At 35.4% G+C, this 24,592-nt stretch overlaps 1 protein-coding gene across 3 annotated transcripts in view; it reads right to left on the reverse strand.

The window, feature by feature from the left end:
• Positions 1 to 24,166, reverse strand: part of ano5b (anoctamin 5b) — a 61,604-nt gene extending 37,438 nt beyond the window's left edge. The window contains exons 1-3 of one of the 3 annotated variants that reach the window (XM_087259559.1): positions 23,838 to 24,115; positions 12,537 to 12,581; positions 8,985 to 9,046 (exon numbers count right to left, since the gene is read on the reverse strand). In XM_087259559.1, the coding sequence (XP_087115685.1) occupies positions 8,985 to 9,046; positions 12,537 to 12,581; positions 23,838 to 23,913 (183 nt within the window). In that variant the 5' untranslated portion in view covers positions 23,914 to 24,115. Of the gene's footprint in view, positions 1 to 3,891; positions 3,994 to 8,984; positions 9,047 to 12,536; positions 12,582 to 23,837 lie in introns of those variants that run through there. The other 2 variants (NM_001079983.2, XM_087259560.1) reach the window with 2 other exon arrangements.
• Positions 24,167 to 24,592: the final 426 nt, after the last annotated feature.

Here is a 24,592-nt window from a genome sequence, read left to right on the forward strand (position 1 = left end):
TATTTTGCAGGTGCAGATTAATATTGTCTAGGTGAACAATTAGTCAGTGCAAATTAATCCACTGTAAAAAACGAATGTTTTGGTTATCTTCAATCAAAGTGTGACCATTTGCTTCTGCATTTGCGGTGGCAGTCCTTCGGTGCGTTCGACTTCATGCAGCGCTGCACAGATCGATTGAAATCGGTTTTAAAGCGGTGCATGCTGGTTAGAAATTTTGTCCGGATTGATGCTTCTCCGACACCAAGTGACTGTCACATGTGGCATCAAAGTACTGCAACAGCGCTCTGAGATCAGATGATTGATTCAGACAGTGCAGCATCTGAAGAGCGACTGCAGGAGCTGAGATGACAACGCCGACATAACACGATTGGCTGAGTTCACCGCATGACAACAACCACGTTCTTCAAGTTTATTATTGGACAAAATTCGTCTCACAAATTTCAAAACAAACAATTAACTTTTCATACCTTCTCTATATTGTATACACATGGGGCTCTTTAAAAGTCAACAAATATTTCAGTATCATTGGCAGTATCATCTTTTGTTAATTAATTTGTTTATAGGGGCTAGATTGTTTGCACAGGTTTATTTGGCCTTTTGTATGCAGACTACTTCATTCAGCTCCATAAACAATTTAAATTATATATTTTAGTAAATAACCTAAATATTAACTCAAATAAGTCTTGCAGACTTGTAATAAAATATTTATCATCATTGATCCTGACACCCCTATAAAGATTTCCAAACAAATTAAGTTTAAAAAGTCTTTTATTAAATATAAAAATATATAATTAAAAAATATTTTATTTTCTGTCAAGCCGTTTATGCAGAAATTTTAAAAGTGATATTGATGTACCTGCTCTTTCTGGATACTTTCTACTAAGTGTAGCTTAGTATTTTGAACAAAGATTTTGTTCAATCTTTTTGGATTAGTGTTTTTTTATAAATGCTTTTGTTATCCAAAATAACCCTATTAGTTTATTTATATTTCCTTTGTATGTGCTCTCTCGGTTTTCCCTCATTTCTCATGTGTTTGTTATAGGCTGATTAAATTTAAGTTATAATTCTCGTATTGTTTAAAAATTAACTATAGTTTGTAGAGACTGTTTTCTGTTTTATTTGTACTGTAAAACTTTTGTTGTTATTGCAATAAATAAATAAATGATCACGGCATGTGATCAGTCATTATGACTGCCGCAACTTTGAGCCCCGAAGTGTCCGGCTTGACGGCTCCATTTTCAACTCTGCCCCCGCCTGCGCTCAGCTAATCTCGTTGATCATCGGCTAAAGCTGTGCTTCATGTCAAACGCATCTCTTCTGTTGAGATCAGTTTGACAACTTCAGTCACAATATTCTAAACCACCCCCCCATTACCATTAGTTTGTTATGATGAAAAAAAAGCTCTGCCCACTATTCAATATTCTGTCAGATGTACATTGACACACTGAAATAAAAGTCTCAGCAACTTTAAGGGTATAGAGGTGATTCGGATACAGCCTTACACCAATTATACTTACAGAGCAACAATAACCCAAATAGAATACAACAAAACGTAGTGCTACATTACTCGTCCAAACATGCCTTTAAGGTATTTCATTGTTGAGAAACATATTCTATCTTACATCATGCATGAAAACTCCCACGAGAAAAGAAGGGAAAAATGCAGCTCCAGACAGTGAAACTATCGCCAAAGCAGATAAGTCAGAAAAAAAAAACATCTGCCTGCTTGGCATGCCAGCCAAAAAAAAAATCCATTAAGGTAGCGAACCAGGGAAATTCATTAAACTAATAAAGTGAAGGGGCTGTGCCATTTGTAAAGCCATTTTATTGCAGACTACTAATTAACTGTGAGGGAGCTGACAGGAGCCCTTATTTTCAAGCAGATACTTTGGTAATCAGCACTAATGGTCAGATGGGACTTTGTACGCTGCTCCTTTTGGAAAGGTCATGGATTATTGATCACTACTGATGTCAAAACCTCCAAGTAAAGCAACAACAAATCCACTAAAATCATTTTGGGTACATGATTAGGTATCTGCACTCGTTGTACACACAGTTTCTACTAGGCTGAATAATTTAAACACTAGATGTATTAACCTTTCATAATAAAAGCTAGCAGATGAGAAAGCATTGATCTTGAGAGCCTCGAGAGCTATTGAAGTGTTTAAAGAGAGGGACAAAGCACTGCTCGTGTTTAAGATGGACACAGAAGCTCCACAATTCGTGTTATAGTGCACCTCTCCATCAAAAACCTACATTTAGATAAAGGAAAACAAATAAAATGAAATATAAGAAAGAGTTGATGTGGTCAAATATCAATGCCTTCAGGAAAAAATGAGTAGTATCAACAAAATCAAATACAAAATGCTTCTATTGCACACTATATCCAAAATACATGAGAGTATATTGTTTCAGTTTTACGGTAACTCACTTATGGGTACAAAATAAATGATTACAAATTGTTATAAACGAACAGAATACAGCCTTATTGTGTTCAGTATTAAATTAAATAAAAGTAAATTAAATTTAAATAAAATATAATAAAATGTAATAAAATAAAATAAAAAATTTAATATGTAAATTAAATAAATTAAAATTAAATTAAAACTAAAATTAAGTTAAATTAATAAAAATTTAAAAAAATAATTAGATTAAATTAAATACATATTAAATAAAAATGACAGAATAAAATACTAAAATAAAAATAAAATTAAAATTAAATTAACTAAAAATTTACATTTAAATATGTAAATAAAATGTATTAAAATTAAATTAAGGGCGAAGTAGTGGCGCAGTAGGCAGTGCTGTCGCCTCACAGCAAAAAGGTCACTGGTTCGAACCTCGGCTCAGTTGGCATTTCTGTGTGGAGTTTGCATGTTCTCCCTGCATTCGTGTGGGTTTCCTCCGGGTGCTCCGGTTTCCCCCACAGTCCAAAGACATGCAATACAGGTGAATTGGGTAGGCTTAATTGTCCGTAGTGTATGAGTGTGTGTGTGTGTGTGTGTGTGTGTGTGTGTGTGTGTGTGTGTGTGTGTGTGTGTGTGAATGTGTGTAGATGTTTCCCAGAGATGGGTATCCGCTGTGTAAAAACTTGCTGCATGAGTTGGCGGTTCAATCCGCTGTGGCGACCCCGGATTAATAAAGGGTCTAAGCCGACAAGAAAATGAATGAAAATTAAATTAAAATTTAATTAAATTTAAACTGAATAAAAATAATAAAATAAATGTCAATAAAATAAAACTAAATTACAATAAATTACAATAAAAAATGTATTAAATTAATTTTAAAAAATAAAGTTTAATTCAATTCAATTTAATTAAAATAAAAATTAAATAAAAGTGACATTAAATAAAATAATTTAATTAAATACAGATGTGAATAAATAAATGAAATATAGCAAGGTGTTGATGTAGTTAAGTCTCAAAAAAAAAAAAAAAAAAAAAAACTCAGAAAAAAATACCCCTGTCCATTAAAAATACTTAAAAATGTGTTTTTGTACAGTAAATACAAACTGCACAACATGTTACTGCATTTTTTACAAAGTTGTTTAAATGGTTTAACCCACTTTGGGTTAAAAATTAGCACATTAAGATATTTTATAATATTACATAAAGATAAAGCAAGGTGTTGATGCATTCTAGACTCAGTCGGGTTAACAAAAAAATAAACTTAGCAATGAAATCAAATTATCGTTTAAATTCTAATATGCGGACTGAACACACCAATGCATTCAGGATATTTAATCCATATTAAATAAGATAAAAAAACTGCATGAATTGTTACTGTTTACAACAATGAAGCAGTTTGACCAAAACAAATTCAGAACTAAAGATTTAACAAGTCTTTAAGTAAACAGCAATCAGGCCCTGAGCATGCACAGCTTATCCATACCTCAGTTAAAGCGATCATCATTTTCATTAAGTGCTCTAGTAGTGCTGTGTTACAGACAGCATGTGCAAACTGTCCATGTCACAAGCAGCGTTAGCAAATGCTAACTGTGAGCTGCACACAGAAGTCTCTGATAAGAGCGCGTCACTCCCCCTTTTTGAACTGTGGGAAACGTGGCCTGGAGACTCTCCTGTGACCATCTGCTTTATACTGTCACAACATGGTTCACACTGCTGCTCATTGTAATACTTCATCATTTCGTACAAAGCAGAGCAATACTTTCAACTCTGAATGCCCTATCTTTAAAGTGATTTCACAAAGTTGAGCAATTCCTGTGACCTTTAATTTCTTTTTCTCAATCCAAGTTTTTATCCAGGAGATATTCAAGCAAGAATGTGCGTGGCTTGCCAAGAAAACTTGCTTTATTGCTGACTGCACGAAGATGAGAATCATTAGCAAAGTGCACCAGCAAAGAGAAACATAATCTACTGATGCCTGCTCATACAGTTTCATTTTTAAATGCCAAAACTATTCTTAAGGCTGAAGAATAGCTGTTACCAGAGTAAAAATGTAAAAAGCACTTGACTTTATGTATTTAGGCATTAAAAGTAAAAAGTACTAGACTTTTTTTTTTTTTAACCAAAACTGTGCTTTTTAGTGTGAACTAAAATTTAGTGTGCAAACAAAAGACAATATAGCTTGCCAGTTTATTTAAAAAATACAAATATGGACATGCGCATAATTCAGCAATCTCTAGCATGGTCCTGAACATCTCAAACTTTTGATAAATTTATTAACTGACGTATGCTAATTTACAAAAGGGTCACACATCCTAAAATGTGTCCGTAATATCAGTCACATTCAGCACAATTCAAGCTCTGCCATATTTGGCTCATTTTGAGTCATAATTTAGTAACTTAATTTTCCCAAAAGCATCATCAGCCAACTATGGGCAAATTGCATTAAACTCTTTTTGCAGTTATAAAACGTGAGACCATAGTTGGTCATTCTGAATGGAGTATTTGAATCAGTGAATCGATATAGACTTGTGTTCCATTCTGGAGGGTTCATCCCTATACCCTAATCCTTCTAATAAATACAAACTGATTCAGGCATAATAGGGATGAGCCCTTCCGAATGGAACAAAGTGTGCAAAACTAAGCAACATTCCTGCGCAAATGATTATGGGGACCTGAAGTGTGCAAAAATTGTACCCTTTGAATTTATTTTATATGGTAGCCATGATTGTTTTCATTCCAAAGTGCCCTTCGAGGGTGATTTATTATTATTTTTTTTTAATTTACAACACACTGCCATTCTGACCAAAACATCAGTGAATGGTTAACTGGAGACTCCCTTTGACCTCAGTAAGTGAATCAGCGTGTTTTTCAATTCATGTTTCATGTTATAATTCATATTTTGAATTATTTTGATTCAGCATGAAAAAAAGGAAGGTGTTCTGAGGCGCATTACTGGCGCGTTGCTTTTTTGAGAAACTATTATAGATTTTTCAATAGACAAAAACAAAGCCGGTCTAAAGTCCAGCGCAGATCACATTAGTTATGTGCCTCGTTTACACACTGCTTAATACACACAAGATGTAGAGCAATACGCAAATATCTTTAAAAATGTAAAATGATTAAAATATTAAGGATATATAGGATATAATAAGTACATATATAAATATAAAGGATTAAAATATTACAAATCATATTATTTTCCAGCCTACATAAATTTAAAAACCACTGCCTTCATGCCTTCTTCATCTCGGGAGGCTTTTTCAGTTCATTCATAACAATTTGCTTTTGTATAATGTTATTATTATTAGCAGTATTATTTATTATATCCATATTTATTTTTGTTTTATTAAAAATAAGCCCACCTGTCAGGTTTCAGACCATATGAGGCACATGAGGCACAGCATGTGTATTTGGATATATAACTCAGGTTTTTGACCACACTTCATTATTATTGTTCAATTGTTTGTTTGCTGGAACTTAGAACTGAATTTAGAAACAGTTTGAAAACAAATCTTTGCGCTTAACAAACAAAATTAATTATGTATAGGCTAATGGATATCTGTGCGTACAAGGTTTCCCTATCCACGAGAGCGAAAGTAGATTATGAGATGTCTTATCTCTCATTCTTGCGCTGTAGATGATCTGTTTAACTGTTTTTTTGCTAGTGAAATGCTCAGTTTTTCCACTCGCACTTTTTTGGCACAACGCAACTGGCTCTCAAAGGGAATGAAAGATGAGACTCTGATTGGTTTATTCTCAAAACACACCTATAACCCATTAAGAAAATAAACTCAACTCTTTTAGACCATGCGCCATGGCGCAAAGCAGATTTTTCTGTCTTTAAAATAGCAAATGTGGATTCTGACACGCCCTGAAAGCGTTTGCGCATGGACCGTCAAAATAGAGTCCAATATGCTAAGCAGTTAGCATTTTGGCAGATCACCTACTGCACCTTTAACTGGAGACTGACTTTGACCACAGTAAGTGTATGAGAGAATTGTTAACTAGAGCCAAGCTCTGAACAAAAATAAGTAAGTTGTTAACTCCAAAATAATTCACTTGTTTATTATTCAGTGTAATTTGTAAACGGATTTAAATGAATATAAAAATATTTCATTCACAAGCGAATGACATTTTTTTCAGTTTAATATAATGGGAATGTTTTTAAGAAATGCAGTGGAGTATATTTAAAAAAAAATTGACAGTTTGTCTGCTTCCATGCATTTTGTGGAGAAACCCCATTTTTTGTTCAGAGTGTAAATAACAAATTTATTATTCTATTATTTTATAGAGGTTCTTGTCAAAACAGCCTGAATATATATATATATATATATATATATATATATATATATATATATATATATATATATATATATATATATATATATATATATATATATATATATATATATATATATATATATAGGGGTAAAACGATTTATCGTTGTACGATTTATTGGGATGCAAAAATGTCTCTATGCATCGTGGCGTTATGACGATTTGATTACGATATGACGTCCGTTTTCTCTTATTAGTTGAGCTGTTTGCACGTGAGCTACGTTCCACCTGCTGTGGCACGTGAGTTCAGATTGCAGCAGCAGTAATGTTAGCAGACCAAGATAAGTGGAGTTGAAATAGAGGATGGCTCATCCTCTCAAAATCAGACGTCTGGCAACATTTGGGTTGTACAGTCATTGCTTTAGACTCGTCCGCTTTTTGACACGCATACTGGGTCAAACATCCTAAGTTTTAAAGTCTTCACAGTGTTTACATACTTTGCACAGCGACATGGATACCTCCTAATGGTGTTGAAAGAGTCACATACTGTATTTATAAGGTACAATTCACCCTAAAATATCATTCTGTCTTCATATAATGATGTATTGGCCGCCGCAAAATCACACAAGACGTGAGCTGTTACTACAGAGGGCGGATGATAGACGCGCGAGTATGGCAAGCCGTTTTAGCATTTAAACCTTTGATCTGACTATCCATAAATATATTTAGAGATATCTCTAATTATATTTTGACTAGTCATAATTATAATTTGACTAGTCAAAATATAATTAGAGATATCTCTAAAGGAATTTAATTAAATATGAATTAAATATATTTATGGATAGTCAGAACAAAGGTTTAAATGCTAAAACGGCTTGCCATACGCGCGCGTCTGCTTCAGTGAACAGAACCTGCAGGTTGTGACTAATAAAGTAGTAAACAACATTCAGTTTGTGGAGCAGAGTGATCTTTCAGGAGCCGTGTGGGAAGTATAAACAGCACTTAGCAGTGGAAATGAAATCGAAAACGTACACATTATTTAAACAATCATATCGCATTTTAGAGTTATAAATACGACGAGCATTAACCCTTTTGAGTACAGAGGTACACAAAAATGCACGTCAACATGATACACTTGATAGCGCCGACATCAGCGACGCCGAAGAAATAGTAAACCTGCCTAAACTGCTGAAAAGAGCCACGACTGTACTGTGTAATGAAAAGACGGCCACCCTGTCACTCATCATGCCCAACATGAAGACAGCCATCCATAAAAAAACTCTCAAACAGATACACATAAGTTCAGGATTATTTTATAGAACTGCTGATTACCTGAAAATGTGGATTTTTTTGCACACAGAAAAAACACAAGTGACCAAGCAAAGCCTTAAGCTCTTACTGTTAAATTCAATTGAATAGAAAGCTTATTTTTTTGCACCTTTACTTATATTGTTCCTTAATTTTGTCTCTGTCATTTCAATAATATTTTTTAAGAAGTTTTTAAATTGTTTTATTTTCCAGAGACAGGCCTGTTTAATTTATTTTCTTAAATAAGGTTCAGTTTAACAAGTTGAAACAAAAGAAATACATAAAAAATAGTTTACTTGGTAAAATTTGCATTTCAGTTAAATTTTCAATTTTTATTCCAAATATCGTGATACATATCAAATCGTGAACATTATATCGTGATACACATCGTATCGTGAGCTGAGTGTATCATTACACCCCTAATATATATATATATATATATATATATATATATATATATATATATATATATATATTGTCGCTTGTGTTAACAAATAAACAAATAATGGTGGATATTATAATTGTGTATTACTGGTAGACACCCCAAAGATCTATTTGACCTCTTTAAGAGCCTTGACACATTTACATGTTCAAATTGGCTAAATACAAATGTTGAAAACAGATGTGAACATTCTCCTTTCTCTAGTATGTCAGAAGAGTTGGTAGACCTTATAGTATTTACACATTTTTAAAAAAGGCACATTTTACAAGTCTCCAAGAGGTCAACAGTTGAAATTGAGTGCTACTAGCTCGTAATTTAATTTACTATGCTATGCTAAAAGCAGACTTAAAAAAAAAAAACAGTTAAAAAAAAAAAACAAAAAGATGGAGTCTTCCTTTAAAGCACCAAACATCATAACGTGACCCATTTACCAAATTACAAAATATCACTCACAGCAGTAATCCGTTGCTTTTCCAAACACCGTAGAGCTGAACTATAAACATAAGAAGAGATTCATCAAAATGAGATAAACATATCTTCGATCTTACCTCCCGATGACCAGGCAGCTGAATCCCTCGGTCAGAGATTGAGTTAATGCTGCCATTATTGCCTGCAAAAGACACAGGATAAAAATGAGGAACCTCAAATATGAACCACAAGGGTGATATAATCTTGTTAAAAATATCATACTGTATGCATACAGAGATGAATTCAAGCTCTACTATGCTCATAAATAAACTGAAAAACTATACATTTAGGAGTACAACAGTGTGTCACTGTTGCAATAGCCTTAAAGGGTTAATCATAGTACCTTAAAGGTAAACAGTACTGCTCAATGTGTGGTACAATGCTTTCCATTCAGGGCTATTGCTCCAGTGAGAAGCTGCTTTAGAATTTAAAGGTAAAATTTTTGCACATTTTTAGACAGTGTGTGAACCGGGACATATTTTGTCACATAAAAATAGGGCTTTTCAGTAAAGTAGCTCCTGCCCACATACATTGCAGATTGTTGAACATAGGTGGGCAGTATTAATATGAGCTACAGACTGGAGGTATTCAGATGACAGCTAAATTGATTCATTCCAGAGCCCCATTACACTTTCAGATTATTTATTTATTTTCCTTTATTGTACTGGAGCTCGAAATTAATCAAGTACAGCTTTTGGTTTTATATCTTCTTGCATCAAATGTCATTTATTGGAACAACATTTCACAAATAGGTTTATAGTAGTATGTGTTGTTTCTGTCTCGGCTGTCCTTTTGCTCTCACTCCACACAGACTTTGGCAGACATTCCATTGGTTAGTCAGCCAGGGCCTTTAATGCTGAGCAGCCAACTTTGTGGGAGAAAAGCACTTCCTGTGGGAAACAGTCAGGCAGAGGGCCCTCTTTCTCTAACAGCACATAATGCCTGGCTAGTGCATGTGTTGTCAAAATTAGAGAGCAATATTTCCACCCAATCAAATTAGGTTTAGCTTACGCTGACATTTAGTGTGGATAAATATATTCAACTACTGACAGATTAGATTCCCATTCACGATCGGTTGTTCTGCTAATTCAGTTTGCTTTATTACATTTACATCTTTCTTTCTAAGGGGGAATATATGAAATCAAAAGTGCAGAGGACAGTGGTGGCCATTAAATGAAATGCAGCCAGCAATATTTATGCTCATGTTATAGGGCTGCACAATATATCGCAAAATTATTGGCATATGGATAATAGTACATGGGATATCCATATCGAAGTGATGTGCAATAGAATAAATTAACTTCATAAGCCAAGCACTTGAGTTGTTTATTTAAACCTGATAAATCAGAAGTGAACCAAGAGCTGAAAATAAGTGCATGCTGGAAGACAAGAAAGGGAAATGTCAACAGCCAATAAGAATCTGAATTTTTGCCGATTTTTTTTTATTTTTTTTTAGTTATTCGTGGTGTTTTAAAGTCTGAATTAAAGTAAAAAATGTTCGAAAAATATCTATTGCTTGTTTATTTTAGTATAATGATTGCATAAATTATTCTTTTTGCATTTTTGATAAAATATCTTCATTTTTTTAAGTTATATTGTAAGAAATATTGTTATTGCAACATTCAAATGTCCTGTTGTGATTTTTCCATTGTGCAGCCCTAACATGTACATATCAGGTGCAGTTCAAGGCTTCAATATACTCCCGACAAAGGTTTTCTGGTTTTTACATGATCAGAAATAAAAGTGCAACAATGAATGGTGCCTTTTATATCACTTGCGTATTTTGTATGTAATGGGAGAGTGTGTGGCTGTTTCCGTAGCACTGAGGGCAGTTAGCTCTCTGCAACTCTCAAATGGTCACCCACTGAAGCTAAGAAGGGCTGCACCCGGTCAGTAACTAGATGGGAGACCACAGGGGAAGTGACAGTAGTGAGACCAGCAGGGGGCGCTCAACCAGTAGTCTGTGTGGATCCTAATGACCCAGTATAGTAAAGGAGACACTATACTGCTCAGTGAACACCATCTTTCGTATGAGACGTTAAACCAAGGTCCTGACTCTCTGTGGACATTAAAAATCCCATGATGTCCTTCGAAAAAGAGAAGGGGTGTAACCCCGGCATCTGTCCATCATGGCCTTCTATCCCCATATCATAATTGATATGGGGCAACCACTGATAAAGCAGGAGGAAAGGTAGTAAATAACTTTAAGTAAATATCAAGTAAATAATGTATAATATGGATGCTTTATAATATATACCGCTACTATTATAGATCCTTTAGTTAATGATTATGTACTTTAAGGTATTACTATGGACCCATTACTTATAAAAGTGTATCTTATAAAAAGGTTCCACACCAGTGACACCTTTTGTACCTTTATTTCTGTGAATGTAGCAGTAAAAACAAGCTGAAAAAGCCTTTGCAGTGATATACTTCCAAACATCCAGATGCTAACCACACTGCTAAAAATTATGCTTAGGCACTTTTGATCTTCCAAAGAAAAATGTCAAGAGTCTTCAAAAATCTGTAACTTTCAGACAATCTATTATGTTCTGGAAGGTCTTCTTTAGGTTTTATTGCAAGCGGTTCATACATTGAGAATACAATTTAGACCAATACATAAAAATACTTATTAGGGCTGCACAATATATATAAAAAATATATTGATTATTGCTTTCACAATAATAGCATATACTGTATGTAATGTCATGATCGCAGAAAGTTGCAGTGAATTATATTAATTTCTATTTGTTTTTAAATATTTGTGTGTTGTGCATTTATACAAATTTGACCAATCTAATGAGTTTTTACTATTTGTACACCAGTGCTATAATGCTATTGGCTATACATGGCCCAAAGGCGAACCTAAGGCTTAGAGCAGAGAGCTGAAAATAAATACTAATGACATGAGTAGGGACAACTGAGCAAAATCACAACAGCTTATAAGACCCAGAATATGAATATGCTAGAATATGCTGAAGCTTTCATAGTGTTAGAAGTCTATGCAAGTCAAAATTTATGTTTAGCCTGAAATAGATTTAATTGGATCAGAAAAAATATTGTAATTTTAATTTTAGTATGATCATTATAGTTACATAGATTAAAAAACAACTAATAAAAATAGTATTTCACTATGAAAATGTTATAGTCGCAACAGAAAATATCATTATGCAATACTCAACAACAATTTAGCATATTTTGCCAGGATCGTACAGTTCTAGTTCTTAAATATAGCCCCTTAATTCTTTCAGAACAATGCTAATCTTAATATATGTAAAACAATAACCCAACACCACACACTACAGTGTAAACTTTGTAGTGATCTCATGACCAGCTTTACAGCACAGGAACAAACCTTGACAAAACTTACATTGTGAAAATGATGCAGCGGAATAAAACGTCGACATATCTTAAACATTTATAGCATTTAAAGCAAGGTTGACATTGCCAAATAAGTAGTACCACAGAGAAGCGCTCTTGTCACAGTTTGGTCTCTGAGATGCTGATGAAGCATACTCATATGCTGAATAATGATGGTAAGAAATATGAATCATGAAAAATATGAAGCAGATGAGAAAGCGTGGCAGAGTGGGAGACGGACAGACAAGTGCCACATGTAGCTCTGTCCGTACCTGCTGGTAAGGTCCTCCTGTAGCCCGTCAGAACGGCACAGCCATCTTAACCCATGAGCCAGTTGACAGTGAAAAGATGGAAGTCAAATATTAAAACCTTTCTTTTTAAAGAGGAAAGTAACATGTGCCATGGTTAACACAATAATATAGGTCTGGTCTCTATCATTTCCATTCTAAGAGAAGACCAATATTTGCTCATAGCAGAGCCAACAGGTGCAGGTCTCGCAGGCTTCCTCTGATCGTGCTATTATGAGTGATGATTAGGCCTACTGGGAGAAAAAGGCTTTGATAATGGCACCTTTGTGTAATACTTTAAAGCAGAGAGGGAAAAAGCGGCAGCAGTGTTAATAAAACCCGTCTTAATACAAACCTGTGGCCCTCACAGTAATTTCCCAATAAACACGTCAACAGTTTAAACAGCCCCTATTATGGGTTTTTGAAAATTACCATCTATGCAATGTGTAACACAGCTCTAAGAGAAGAAAAAAACATCCAGCCGAGGTTTAAATCTGAAAGTGCACGTGTGTTAAAAACGATTGATTCTTTAACTAAATAGTCTATTCAGAGTTGAATAAATGAATCGTGTTGGGTTCGGATCTTTTGCCTGAACGCATCGTTGTCGATACAGTACATCACCAAATATGTAGTCCTGGATCCAGTAAAACGTGAACGCGCCTTTCCCTTCAGACACTAGCAGAGCGCTGGGATCATAGTATTGATTATGACACGAAGAAGACAATCACTGACAGATGGAGATTCGGCTGCAGGGAATAAACAGTTAAAGTTCATTTTCACAACAATAACAGAGTATAGCCAAACTAGTGCTGTGTTTGTTCCTGTCATTTTTCTGAAGATTGATACAATGACCTACCCTGCAGTGCAGGATTCGCTAGACGTTTGTTTTTAAAAGGAAGGAGCAGCAGAGACTATTATGTATGGGACTTTGTCAGACTTTGATAGGGACTTTGTCAGTAACTGTTACAGTTCACATGGAGCAGTTTCTTCTTTCTCCGAATCATAATGTAAGTGAGATTTAAAATTGTTGCCTCATTTTCTGTAGTTTGCAAAATGTGTTTAATTCTGTGTTGTAAGTTTCAATCACTCCACGAGGCTTGTGATCATTTCTTATAGATCAGTGCTTGTACTGTATCTCTCAGGTTAAATCTGTATGGGCTATTCACATATTGGGTCCACAACTGAATTAAAAACGTGACGCATGCTTCTTCCTTTACCGATTTAAATGTGGTTCTGAGTTTGCGATTCCCTGCTATTTGTCTTTGCTATGGCCATCATCAGCTGTTCCTCACACGTGTGGCTCAGTCGATTTTATAAATAGTTTAACTTTTGCCACTGTGTGGAATAATACTGAATGTGTGTCATTGTTATTACTTGGGGTTAGGTTTAAGAGTAGTGGAATATGCTGGTGTTTAACTGCATTGCTTTAATGCATTACTCCATTGGTACAATTATATAAATAAATAAGTACAATTACGGAGAGCACAAAATTTCTAATTATGGCCACAATGTGTATACTGAAGCACATTGTCAGATTATGTTTAATATGATTATTGCCCTTTTCAGACAACCGTTGTGTATTTCATAAACTGTAAAGGGTTGTCCTGCTGCTACTAATGCTACTACTACTTCCAAAATCTTTACAAGCATTGACCAATACTGTTTAGATGCATGTCACTGATGAGAAGATGACAAATGTTTACTGTATGATGACCGAAAGGGACTTAAACTCCCAGCAGGCACACAACGTCAACATGACGTCAGATTAACATTGTACCCTAACATCATGGGGATGTTGCATTTTTTTTGGAAGTGAAAATCGGACGTCGATCTCCAACGGCCAACCTGAAATCAACCAAATATCATTGTCTAATGATGTTACAGCTTGAAGTTGTGTGAACGTTACCACTATGACATCTCTCAGATGTTGATTTTGGTTGCCATAGCTGATAAATAAATGTCAGTTTTTGATGTCAATATGATGTTGGTTCAAGATGTAGCCTCTGTTAGAATTTGGTCAGTTTCTAAACCAACCTAAAATCAACCAAATATCAATGTCATTTGACGTCGTTATTGGACATAAAAATAACCTCCTTAGACGCTGGCTAGACATTGAATTTTGGTCACCTGACATCACAACCTAAATCCAACCTAACATTAATGTCATATGAAATTGTGTGCCGGCTGGGCAAAAACGAAATGCACTACAGCACGGATCCCCCATCCACATCACCGCCTGATGCTCTTCACGATCAACCCGTGCACCAATTGTTAACCTGATTGGTTAACAAATTACCAGTTTTGCCTGAAGTTTGTCTAAATGAACAACCAACTCTCTGTGGTAAAGTAATTGCCCTGTGTGCTATTTTACTATGCTGATAAGGAGTGGATGATGTTTGGAGCGTAGAATGATGATGATGCATGTCGCGCAAAGATAATGTAAAAGTCACATTAAATCCTACATAACTGTTTACACTGCGGTCGCATCGCAAAATATCAGATATGTGTCTGATTTAATACTAAATATGAAAGTGGCACAAATTACAACAGAAAAGATCCGATTCCATGCAGTTAGGGCTGTTCACACTCTCATCATCTGAGTCACATGTGGACAAAAATTTTTTATTTGGGCCACATTTGGCTACAGTGTGAACGTAGCCTCTGTCTCGCACTGAACCCAGCTGCCCAATCACAACAGACTGGGTCATTGGACAAATCACAGCAGATTAGCATAACGCAAAGGAGGAGTTAGTGAACAAATGATTCACTGAACAAATTATATAGGAGTCGTTGAGATAATGGGGTACAAATAAATACATATTATAAAACAATGAAAGTGTTTTTTGACCTTGCATGCATATCAGCATGTTGTTGGAGACCTCGAAAACCAAAATATGACCTTTTATATTTATACCTTTCAATATAAATTGAATTTAACAGCTTAATGAAGCCCTCTTGCATCACTGCACTTTTAATGCATGATAAAACATGTAACTCAAAATGGCAAAGTATGTCAGGAAATGCCATAGAATGAGGTCAGAAAGCATTCACAGGATAGTTATATCACATTATGGGCAGCTAAACCATCTTGCGTCCAGAACAAAGTTTGTTGAAAAAAGCTGCACAATAACACAGGAACTGTATCATTATCAGCAGGATGCAATTGTGCCTCAGAGCAAATAATTCCTTATTTTAGCAAACTCTTAAATGGCAAGAGAAATTAACAATAAACATACGGTGAGGTCGGGAGGAGGTCTGTATTAAAAACAACAAACAAACCTATTCACCATTTAAATCAGATGCAAACAAACACCTCTGAGTCACGTACACACTAACATTCGTGCAAACGGTTTCCCTTAAAACAGGGCGATCCCTTTAAGGGTTTATTTATGACTTTTACTGGGTCAGCTACTTGTTCATACAGTATGGCTATCAAAGAGAAAGCTAAATTAATAAGCCTGTTTCTATAGCAACAAGTCTCACACTCTTTCTCACTTTCTCCCAGTTACTGTACTGACAAGCGTAGCCTCACTTCTTGGCTGTTGCGACAGTTTTAATAACAATTTTAATTCAGTGCTTGTTTTTTTTTTTTAATACTATTTAAATAATGAAACACTTTAGTATTCAGTTACTAGTTTAATCCCCTCATTATGACCCTACATAACAGGTCATGGGAACACAGATACTCTTGCACGTGCACACAAACAAACACATCCGGCATGTCATGACAAGTACAGCTCGCAAAAATCTATTCATGGTCCACATGGGTGTCTCTCTAAAGAGGAGGATACCATGAGGTCGGTCCTGATAACAGACTCAGTCTTCTGCATGATAGCCCAGGGTGACAATGCACTGATAAACACAGAGAAGACGGCAGAATGATTCACACTGCCAGACACTTTACAGTTTACTCTGTTATCCCTATGAAGTGCAAGCGAGTCAATAAAAGTTTTGTTTTTTCCACAGGGCACAAATAATAACAGTTCATCCTGACTGAATTACTCTGTTGATGTAAGATCAGAATGTTAAATGTCTTTTCTATGATACGGTTGGATTATTAGCATAATGCGTAATGTGTATTATGGGTGATGATTAGGCCTACTGGAAGAAAAAGGCTTTGATAATGGCAACTTTGTGTAATACTTTAAAGCAGAGAGGGAGAAGCAGCAGCATTGTTGATAAAACCTGTCTTAATACAAACCTGTGGCCAGACACGTTACAGTTTATTCTGTTATCCCTATGAAGAGCAGGCGAGTCAAAAGTTTAGTTTTTTTCCACAAGGCACAAATAATAACACTTCATCCTGACTGAATTCAAGTACTCTGTTGATGTAAGGTCAAAATGTTAAATGTCTTTTATATGATACAGTTGGATTATTAGCATAATGTGTAATGTGTGACTTGTTATGCTGATCCCTCCCAGGCCTTTTCTGACATTTATTTTAACCCTTGCTGATGTCAGCTTTTGTTTGCTCATTTAAGGCACTAAGGAATAAGTTCAGTAACGCCATTTTGTGCAGAAAATGCTACACCAGCTGGTATCAAGTGGCCTAAACTACTAATTAATAGTAGGGATGTACCGATTCACCTGACTCATGATTCGATATGATTTACGAGACAAATCTCATGATATGATTCACACACAATTTTTTACCAAAATTATTTTAAACAAATTTAAGGCTTTTTAATTTTTTCTTAGATGCTGCTTATGTTCTGCCATAACTAAATAGCTTAAATATTTTAAAAACAAATTTCAAATTAAATAAATAATTTTTAATACAGACTAATGAAGACTCTTTAATGTAAACAAACTAAAACTGTGAATGTGTGTAAAAAACATGCTGGATAAGTTGGTGGTTCATTCCGCTGTGGCGACCCTGGATTCAAAAAAAAGGAACTAAGCTGACAAGAAAATGAGTGAATGAATAAATAAACTAATTTTAAAAGGAGAGCGTAAAAATAATCTTATAACTGGTTCTGTAACAGAACAACTTTCTCTTTTAGCTAACTAGCTAACTCTAGGTATGAGGCATCAACAGCCTTTTTTAATAACATTTAGACTTCTAAGCGTGAAGAATGTATAAAACGCATTCAAGATATCAGTTTTTCTGGCAAGGATCTCTAACTTGTTGAGACACTGAGGCTTATGCAACCAAATATTTGTTGTAGGTGATGATGTTAAGAATAGGAGAGGAAATCAATTTTTGGATGTGTAGTGATCCAGACATAGACGACTGTGAATTGATTCACAAATGTCAAAAACTGATATTGAATTTCTGAATGTTATTTGATAACGTGATGATGACAGAAAATCAAACCGGAACTGAGAAGTGTAGCACTCGGACAGTCTGTGGTGTGAACATAACAGATGCAAGATGGCGGGGTGAAAAATCAGACCGACACCGGCTGTGAGAAAAGCTAGTGTAAGGAAGCACTTTCGCTTCTGTGAAGTTGAAGGAGAAAAGATCCTAAAAAGTATACGTAATGAAGGCCTGTAGAGGTTTCTAGTGGCTGTTTTATTGGGAGAAATAATTTTATAGCCATCTTCAAAGACATCAGTGTATGCTTTTACAAACCAATACTAATTTGCTTTACTAGTACTTATGTGTATTTAAATGTCTGAAACCTAAAATAAAATTAGTTTTGAAAGTTTAATTTATGACTTGTTTGAGCTGCATAAAACAGATTTGAATATAGAAGCTACTAATAAAACACACTAAACAATGCTCCAGAGTAGGGCTGGGCAATAAAATTGGTATCAGCATTTATTGACCAAACACCACTGTTAATATATCGATTAAAAAAGGTATGAAGCGATATACTTTTACTAAAAGATGGCTGCTGAGCGCGCGTCTTAAAAGTTTGTCATTTCCAATGTGGGTGCGTTTTACAGGATGTGCATATGGGAATGATGCACACATGTTGTGCAAGCGGCGGACATGTTACGAGTGTGCATTTTCCAGGCGCACCTCAAACATCTCAACTTTTCTGAATGCAGCAAGCGCACCACAATTAATGTAAGTGGAGCTAACCAATCTGCTTCACACTTTGTAAGGAATATACAAATTTCAGTAATATTGGCTAGAGGTGTCAAAATAAATTGTTTCTTCAGTGCACCTCGATGCAGATGCGGACAATTCGGTATCAGTTAAATAATAATTATAACCGGTTATTTTGTACTAACGTCATTTATCGCATATGCGCTATGTCGCCGTAGCTTACAATGGCGAGGAAGGCGAGTGCTAGTATTTACAATGCTCTAACTACATAAAAATGCAGAAACTGTGTAAAATTTCACTGTGTGTTTGCTGGATCAATCTTTTAGCAAACAGCAGAAGCCCCTATTTCACTGCAGTTAAGAGAATGAAAGTACTCCATTCCTCTCTTTCTCTCTCTCTCACACACACACACTCAATGTGGGCCCATTTGACCAGCTGGCGTGACTTTTCCTCTCCTCTCGGCTGTTTTAGATACTTCTGTATACACAGACACAAAGTTGCAAAGTTTTCTCCACCGTGTCTATCATGGATCAGCTGTGATCACCGTTGCCGCCTGCCGCTTATCAGTGTCACTCATCGGTGAAGAGCGCAGCGCCAAACTCTTCCAAACACTGCAATGCTTTTGACTTTTCTCCATAAATTTGTATCAGAGCTGCAGCAATGGTTTGTCCACTTGTCATCCTCTGAGAGAACAGTTGATGGTAGCAAAGACGGCAGGAAAACGTGAGCGCAAATTAAGGGAAACCACACACTCGCTCTTGTCACTTCAGGTCACAAAAACAGCACACGTGAAAATGAGGTTTACTGTATCCATATTATTCACACCTTAAAGTTTACTTTGATTGTTTAGCATTTGCAATTTACCATTGTAACATTTTATTTATCAAGTGTAAGAGTCTCTTTAATGCTTATGTTAATATTATTATTAAGAGATCAGATATTTTACTTTAAATATGTTTTGTCTTTGACAATTAAAACAATTTGCCTTAGTAATGTTGGTAAATTAAAGTGGTTAAAAAACACATCTAAATAGATTGCTAAAAAATTTTTTTTTTTTGCAATATCGCCCAGCCCTACTCCAGAGACCAACCAAGGATGACTGGTGTTAGCATATACATTAAAAGGCTTAATAATGTAATAAAGTAAATTTAGTAAGAGTGTTAAAAATTATCTTGCTTATAATACACAACAGGAGGTTGTTGGTAATGATTTGTTCAATATGCCACAACAGGCACATTTCTTTTACTGTTGGTTCTTTGTTACCTTGTTGTTGACTTACCAAATCACTTTTTTTGGGATTAATAAAACATCTTGGTAGTAAATTATGGCTCAGATACTTTACCTCAATATTCAGACGGTGATAAAAAATAGGACACCTGTGTAAAACAAAAGACGCATCTATAATTGTTTTATAATCGCATTGCAGCTCTCTGAGTTGTATTCGAATTGTAGGTTGCCTCTCCCCATCATGATTAATTGGAGTTAAAGAAAAATAAAAAAAGTAAATTTTGTAGTATTAATTGTGTTATTCACTCAAAAAATAAAAAGATCAACCCAAAAAGTCAAGCAACTTCTGTTTGAACACTTGCAAGGGATCGTCCATCTTTACTAAAAAGACATGCCTTATCTCCTTCCATAAATGTTGTCTGAAAGAGAAACTCCTACAAATGCATATTGAAAGATTTAAATCTAATTCAACTCTTGAAGAAAATATTCTAGATTTATGTATTTTAATGTACCTATGGACTGCAAAAACACCTTTTAAAACAGGCCGTCTAAAACTAAACCCAATTATACTGATGCATGGTCATGATATACAACATTGCTATTGCTGCAGTAATGATCCTGATGAAATGAAGCAATATATCACCATGCTTCAATTACTGCAGCAACAGGATGCTTTAAAGCTAATATGAAATACTGCACAATGTGGACATTGTGATATGCATGTATGATGAGCTTGCCATTAGTTGTAGCAAATCACTGAATTGATTCTCTAGAACAAAGAGAACAGCTGTTTTAGAGATGCTAAAGCAATGTATTCTCTCCAGCTCCGCTGCACTTCTTTATCTTGCTGTGAACTACAGTAACACATATTAATCAAACATATATTAAACTCATAAATCTTATAGTGTGCATGGAGTATTTGGCCATACTAAAAGTTGTCATATAAAATAATTAACTTTGGCTTTCAACACATTTCAGTTTAAAGCAATTGTGTATTCAGTGCAAGATATCCTCACACTGTAAAATTATGAGTCACGATAAATCCCTAACATAACATTGTGAGCCATGTCAGTGCCACAGTCCTGGTGGAGAAGCATAATCAAATTACTATCCAGTGAATCACCCATGATCAGTACACAGATTAAATAGCGAGTGAGAGGCAAAGCAAGGAGAGATTAAGCTGGGGTTCCCCTTGAAACATCATATAAACCATTTCCAACCAGTCACTTTCTTTATATTCTACTCTTTCTCTTTTCTCTCAACCATTCCTACAACAAAGCACATGTTCAGCCAAACCATGCCATTAGTCAGAAGAAGAGCGAATAATAATGATAATATACATCTGCATACAAACCCACACACCTATGTGAAGTCCTGGACATAAACATACACCTACATGCATCACACTTAATACAAGTCTCCCTCTGGCCTTAATGCTTAAACAACCATCACTCAACCCATGCAACAAAGAGCCTCAGGGCGACAGGAGCCAAACACCAAGCCATGTACTGATTCATTTCATCTCTGCTCAGCTCGGTAATTCATTTTAGATTATTAAAAACAAGTTGAGTAATATCGAGTAGGATCAAACTACTCAGCTGGACGACACATCTGTCATATCCCTGAGATAAAACACCAGCGCAGGATATTCTGTTCAGATAATACCATATTTACAGGGACAAAACATTCATGTTTTCCCAGGCCCCAAGTCAAAACAGGTCCTCTATAGTACATCCTAATGATTTTGCTCTTTGTCTGATGCAACACTGCAACAATAAATCATTTATGATTGACTATTTAATACTGCACAAAGACTATTTTCCTCCATTTCATTTTGAAATTACATTTGTTTAAGAAGGAGTGTAATATTTTCTTGTCTAAGGGTGTGTTCACAATTGGTTCAGTTAAAACAAAGTTGTTTGCTCTGCTTAGTATGGTTTATTTAAATAAATAGTTCCTCCATTATTTTGCATGGACAGTTTTTTTTTATATTCGCAGCCTAAAATTTCTGATTTTGTGACAGCTTTTTTCAAGACTTAATTCTAGTGTTTTGCTGTAAAAATACAAAAAAGTCTTGTAAAGAACCATTGGACCTGCAAAACCCTGGAAGGACTGAATAAGTGTGAATGCAGCCGTTTAAAGCATGATGACCACCAAAAAAACAGATCACTTAAAGGCTGGTTTAGACAAACATAAAAGCTATAAAAATAACAAAATTCACACCATTATTGCGCTGAAAATCAAATATGTTGCTTAATTATTCACGAAAATCAACTTCTGAATGCTAATCAAGCCCGGTGGTGTCTACTACGGTAGCCGAAAGAGCTTAACAAGCTGCAATTAAAGAAAACTACGATATGATATAATGTGGGTATAAGACCTAATCAAAAGCTAACCATGTCTTTAAAATATGGAAATTAATTTTATCCCAGTATTTTCAATTGAGTTTTTGTGATAACCTGCCACTAATAACTTTGCCTGTGTTTAAATGGTCTTTCGTCTCTTTTATCCTTTAACAACCAAATGGATGCTTAAATCTGTTTAACTGATTATATTTGAATTAATTTACAACATCAATGCTGTGAAAGGAACCTACCACCAAATAGTGACATAAAGCTCACACCTGAAGTTCATCATTTGCTGAAAAAACACTAGCTGTGCATATTGCATGTTTTCTTGAATTGCAACATGTTAAGCTCTCTCTGTCACCTTTGGTGACATTTTCTTTAAAAAAAAAAAGGAAAAGAAAAAAGAGAGAATAAATCTAGACCAATCCAGAGCTAAGCGTCAACATGCCCTAAAAATGCCCCATTTATAATGGCACTGAATGACCGCCAAACAAAACTCAATTGAACAGACTTCAAATGTTACTTTTTTTAAATAAAGGTGAGAACCAAAAGGGGTTTTCACAGATTAAGGTAAAGTTGGTTTTATATTTGCACATTCATTCAGTAACAACTTGTGACAAGCTCCCATGTTTACCATGGTGCTTTTTCAGACTGAACTCACATGTAAATATGACGTCAAAGCAACATTAGCACTGTCTAATTCACTGTGCTTTGATAGCTGTTCGTTGCTAATATGATTTCACTATTAGGAACTTGTAAAGAATACTTTTCTGAATTGTATTATTACAGAGAAAGTTAGAATATGTGAATATATAACCAACTTCACCTCAATTTTTCACAGTGATGCCACAGAAACGCCATTGGTTCCCCTAAAGATCCTCTTAATGAAAAGTATTCACTGTAAAGAATATTTGTCGTTTAAAATGAAAAGGTTCTTCAATTGAACATTGCAATTAAGCAATCTTTATTTTTAAAAGTGAACACTGGCACAAGGCTACTATACTTTATTTCCTAAAAGCACATTCCTAGAGGAGGAGCCTGATGTTTTCTAGTCTAAAAATGTCTGGTTTGCAGTAGAATTGAATAAACGTTGAATGACTCAACGACATCAGACATTTAACCGATTCAACATGTGTTGACTGTTAGATTCGCGAGATAAACTGGGGCTTCAGCCAAACCATGTGGCCGTAAAACCTAATTAAAGTGGCCATGTACCACTAAAAATACAACTCGAACAAAAATGCAATTCCCGTTCTCATTTAAAGTCTTCAAATGGTCACTTTGAAGCTTTTGTGTGTGTGTGTGTGTGTGTGTTTTAGGAATGATAACAAATAGCTTTAGTAATGCTGAATAGGCTACTGTACCGCGCAAGGTAACAGTCTCTGGGTGTAGACCGCAACTTTTCCATGTCTGATATTTTAGGAACTTCCCCGATTTTTTTCATCACAGTTTAGCACTACTTATTTGAATATGCGGGTTTTTTCTGTGTAGGTGAGCTGAGCTAGCAAACTTGTAACCGTTTTATCATATTTTTTCTATTACTTTCTCTCTTTCATTTATCTTTGAAGTGATCCTGTCAGGAAATGTGTAACCTACGGTTGTCTGTTGTGGTTACATATTCATTCCTCCGTTTACGCTCAACTCTCCGTCGGCTGAGCTTCTCATTATTGTGATTTTGAGCAGATGCTTTACATAAGAGTCAATTCTCCTTACCTTCAATCTGAGAATCCAGCGCGCTGGTCATTTCTATAAGAGTGGCTTCTTTCGTCTTGCCCGTTATCCTCTTCATTTTACAGTAAGTTCGTGCGTTCCTTTTCTCCCACGGGACAAAGAGAAAAAAATCAGTCAGTCGGCTCAGTTCTCCCTTTAGTGGGATGATTAATGTGCCAAATGAGGATTTCCGATTTCAGTCTTCAAGATGTCACAAAGGAGAATGCAATGGCTAAAGTGTGAATCCATCGTTCGCTTTCTTCTCCATAACATCTATTACTAGAGCAGGCAGCGGCGGCGAGCTGAGGAGGAGATGGTGATGATGGTGGTGATGATGTCTTAAAGGGGCGTGACTTACCGTCGGCATACTGGCAGCACATTAGTCAAAAATATGATATGGTTCGAATGTCATGCTCTACATTAATTATGTCTATGCGACTCCACTGTACTACACAATATAGAAAAGTGGATGAATTCAAGATCAACCTGCGAAAGTACGCCCTACTTTTGATTGTTTTTGTCCTGCAAAGGAGTTCTCTATTAAGAAATTGAGCATCTTACTACACGCCTACATATCCATTACTTCAATTAATTTTGAATGAAAGCACACTGTCAGAAAAAGCACGTGTGTTTCCGTCTTAGAGCATTTGCTCCCTCTGCTGGTCTTTGAATTGACAGCAAGCTGTTGGGTGTGTCCCAATCTTCCATAACATGCTGTGAAGTGAACTTAAAAGCCAGAGATTTTGGAGCATGGGAAG

The sequence above is a fragment of the Danio rerio genome, chromosome 7, assembly GCF_052040795.2.
Source record: "Danio rerio strain M-AB ecotype USA chromosome 7, GRCz13ab, whole genome shotgun sequence".
Classification (NCBI taxonomy): Eukaryota; Metazoa; Chordata; class Actinopteri; order Cypriniformes; family Danionidae; genus Danio; species Danio rerio.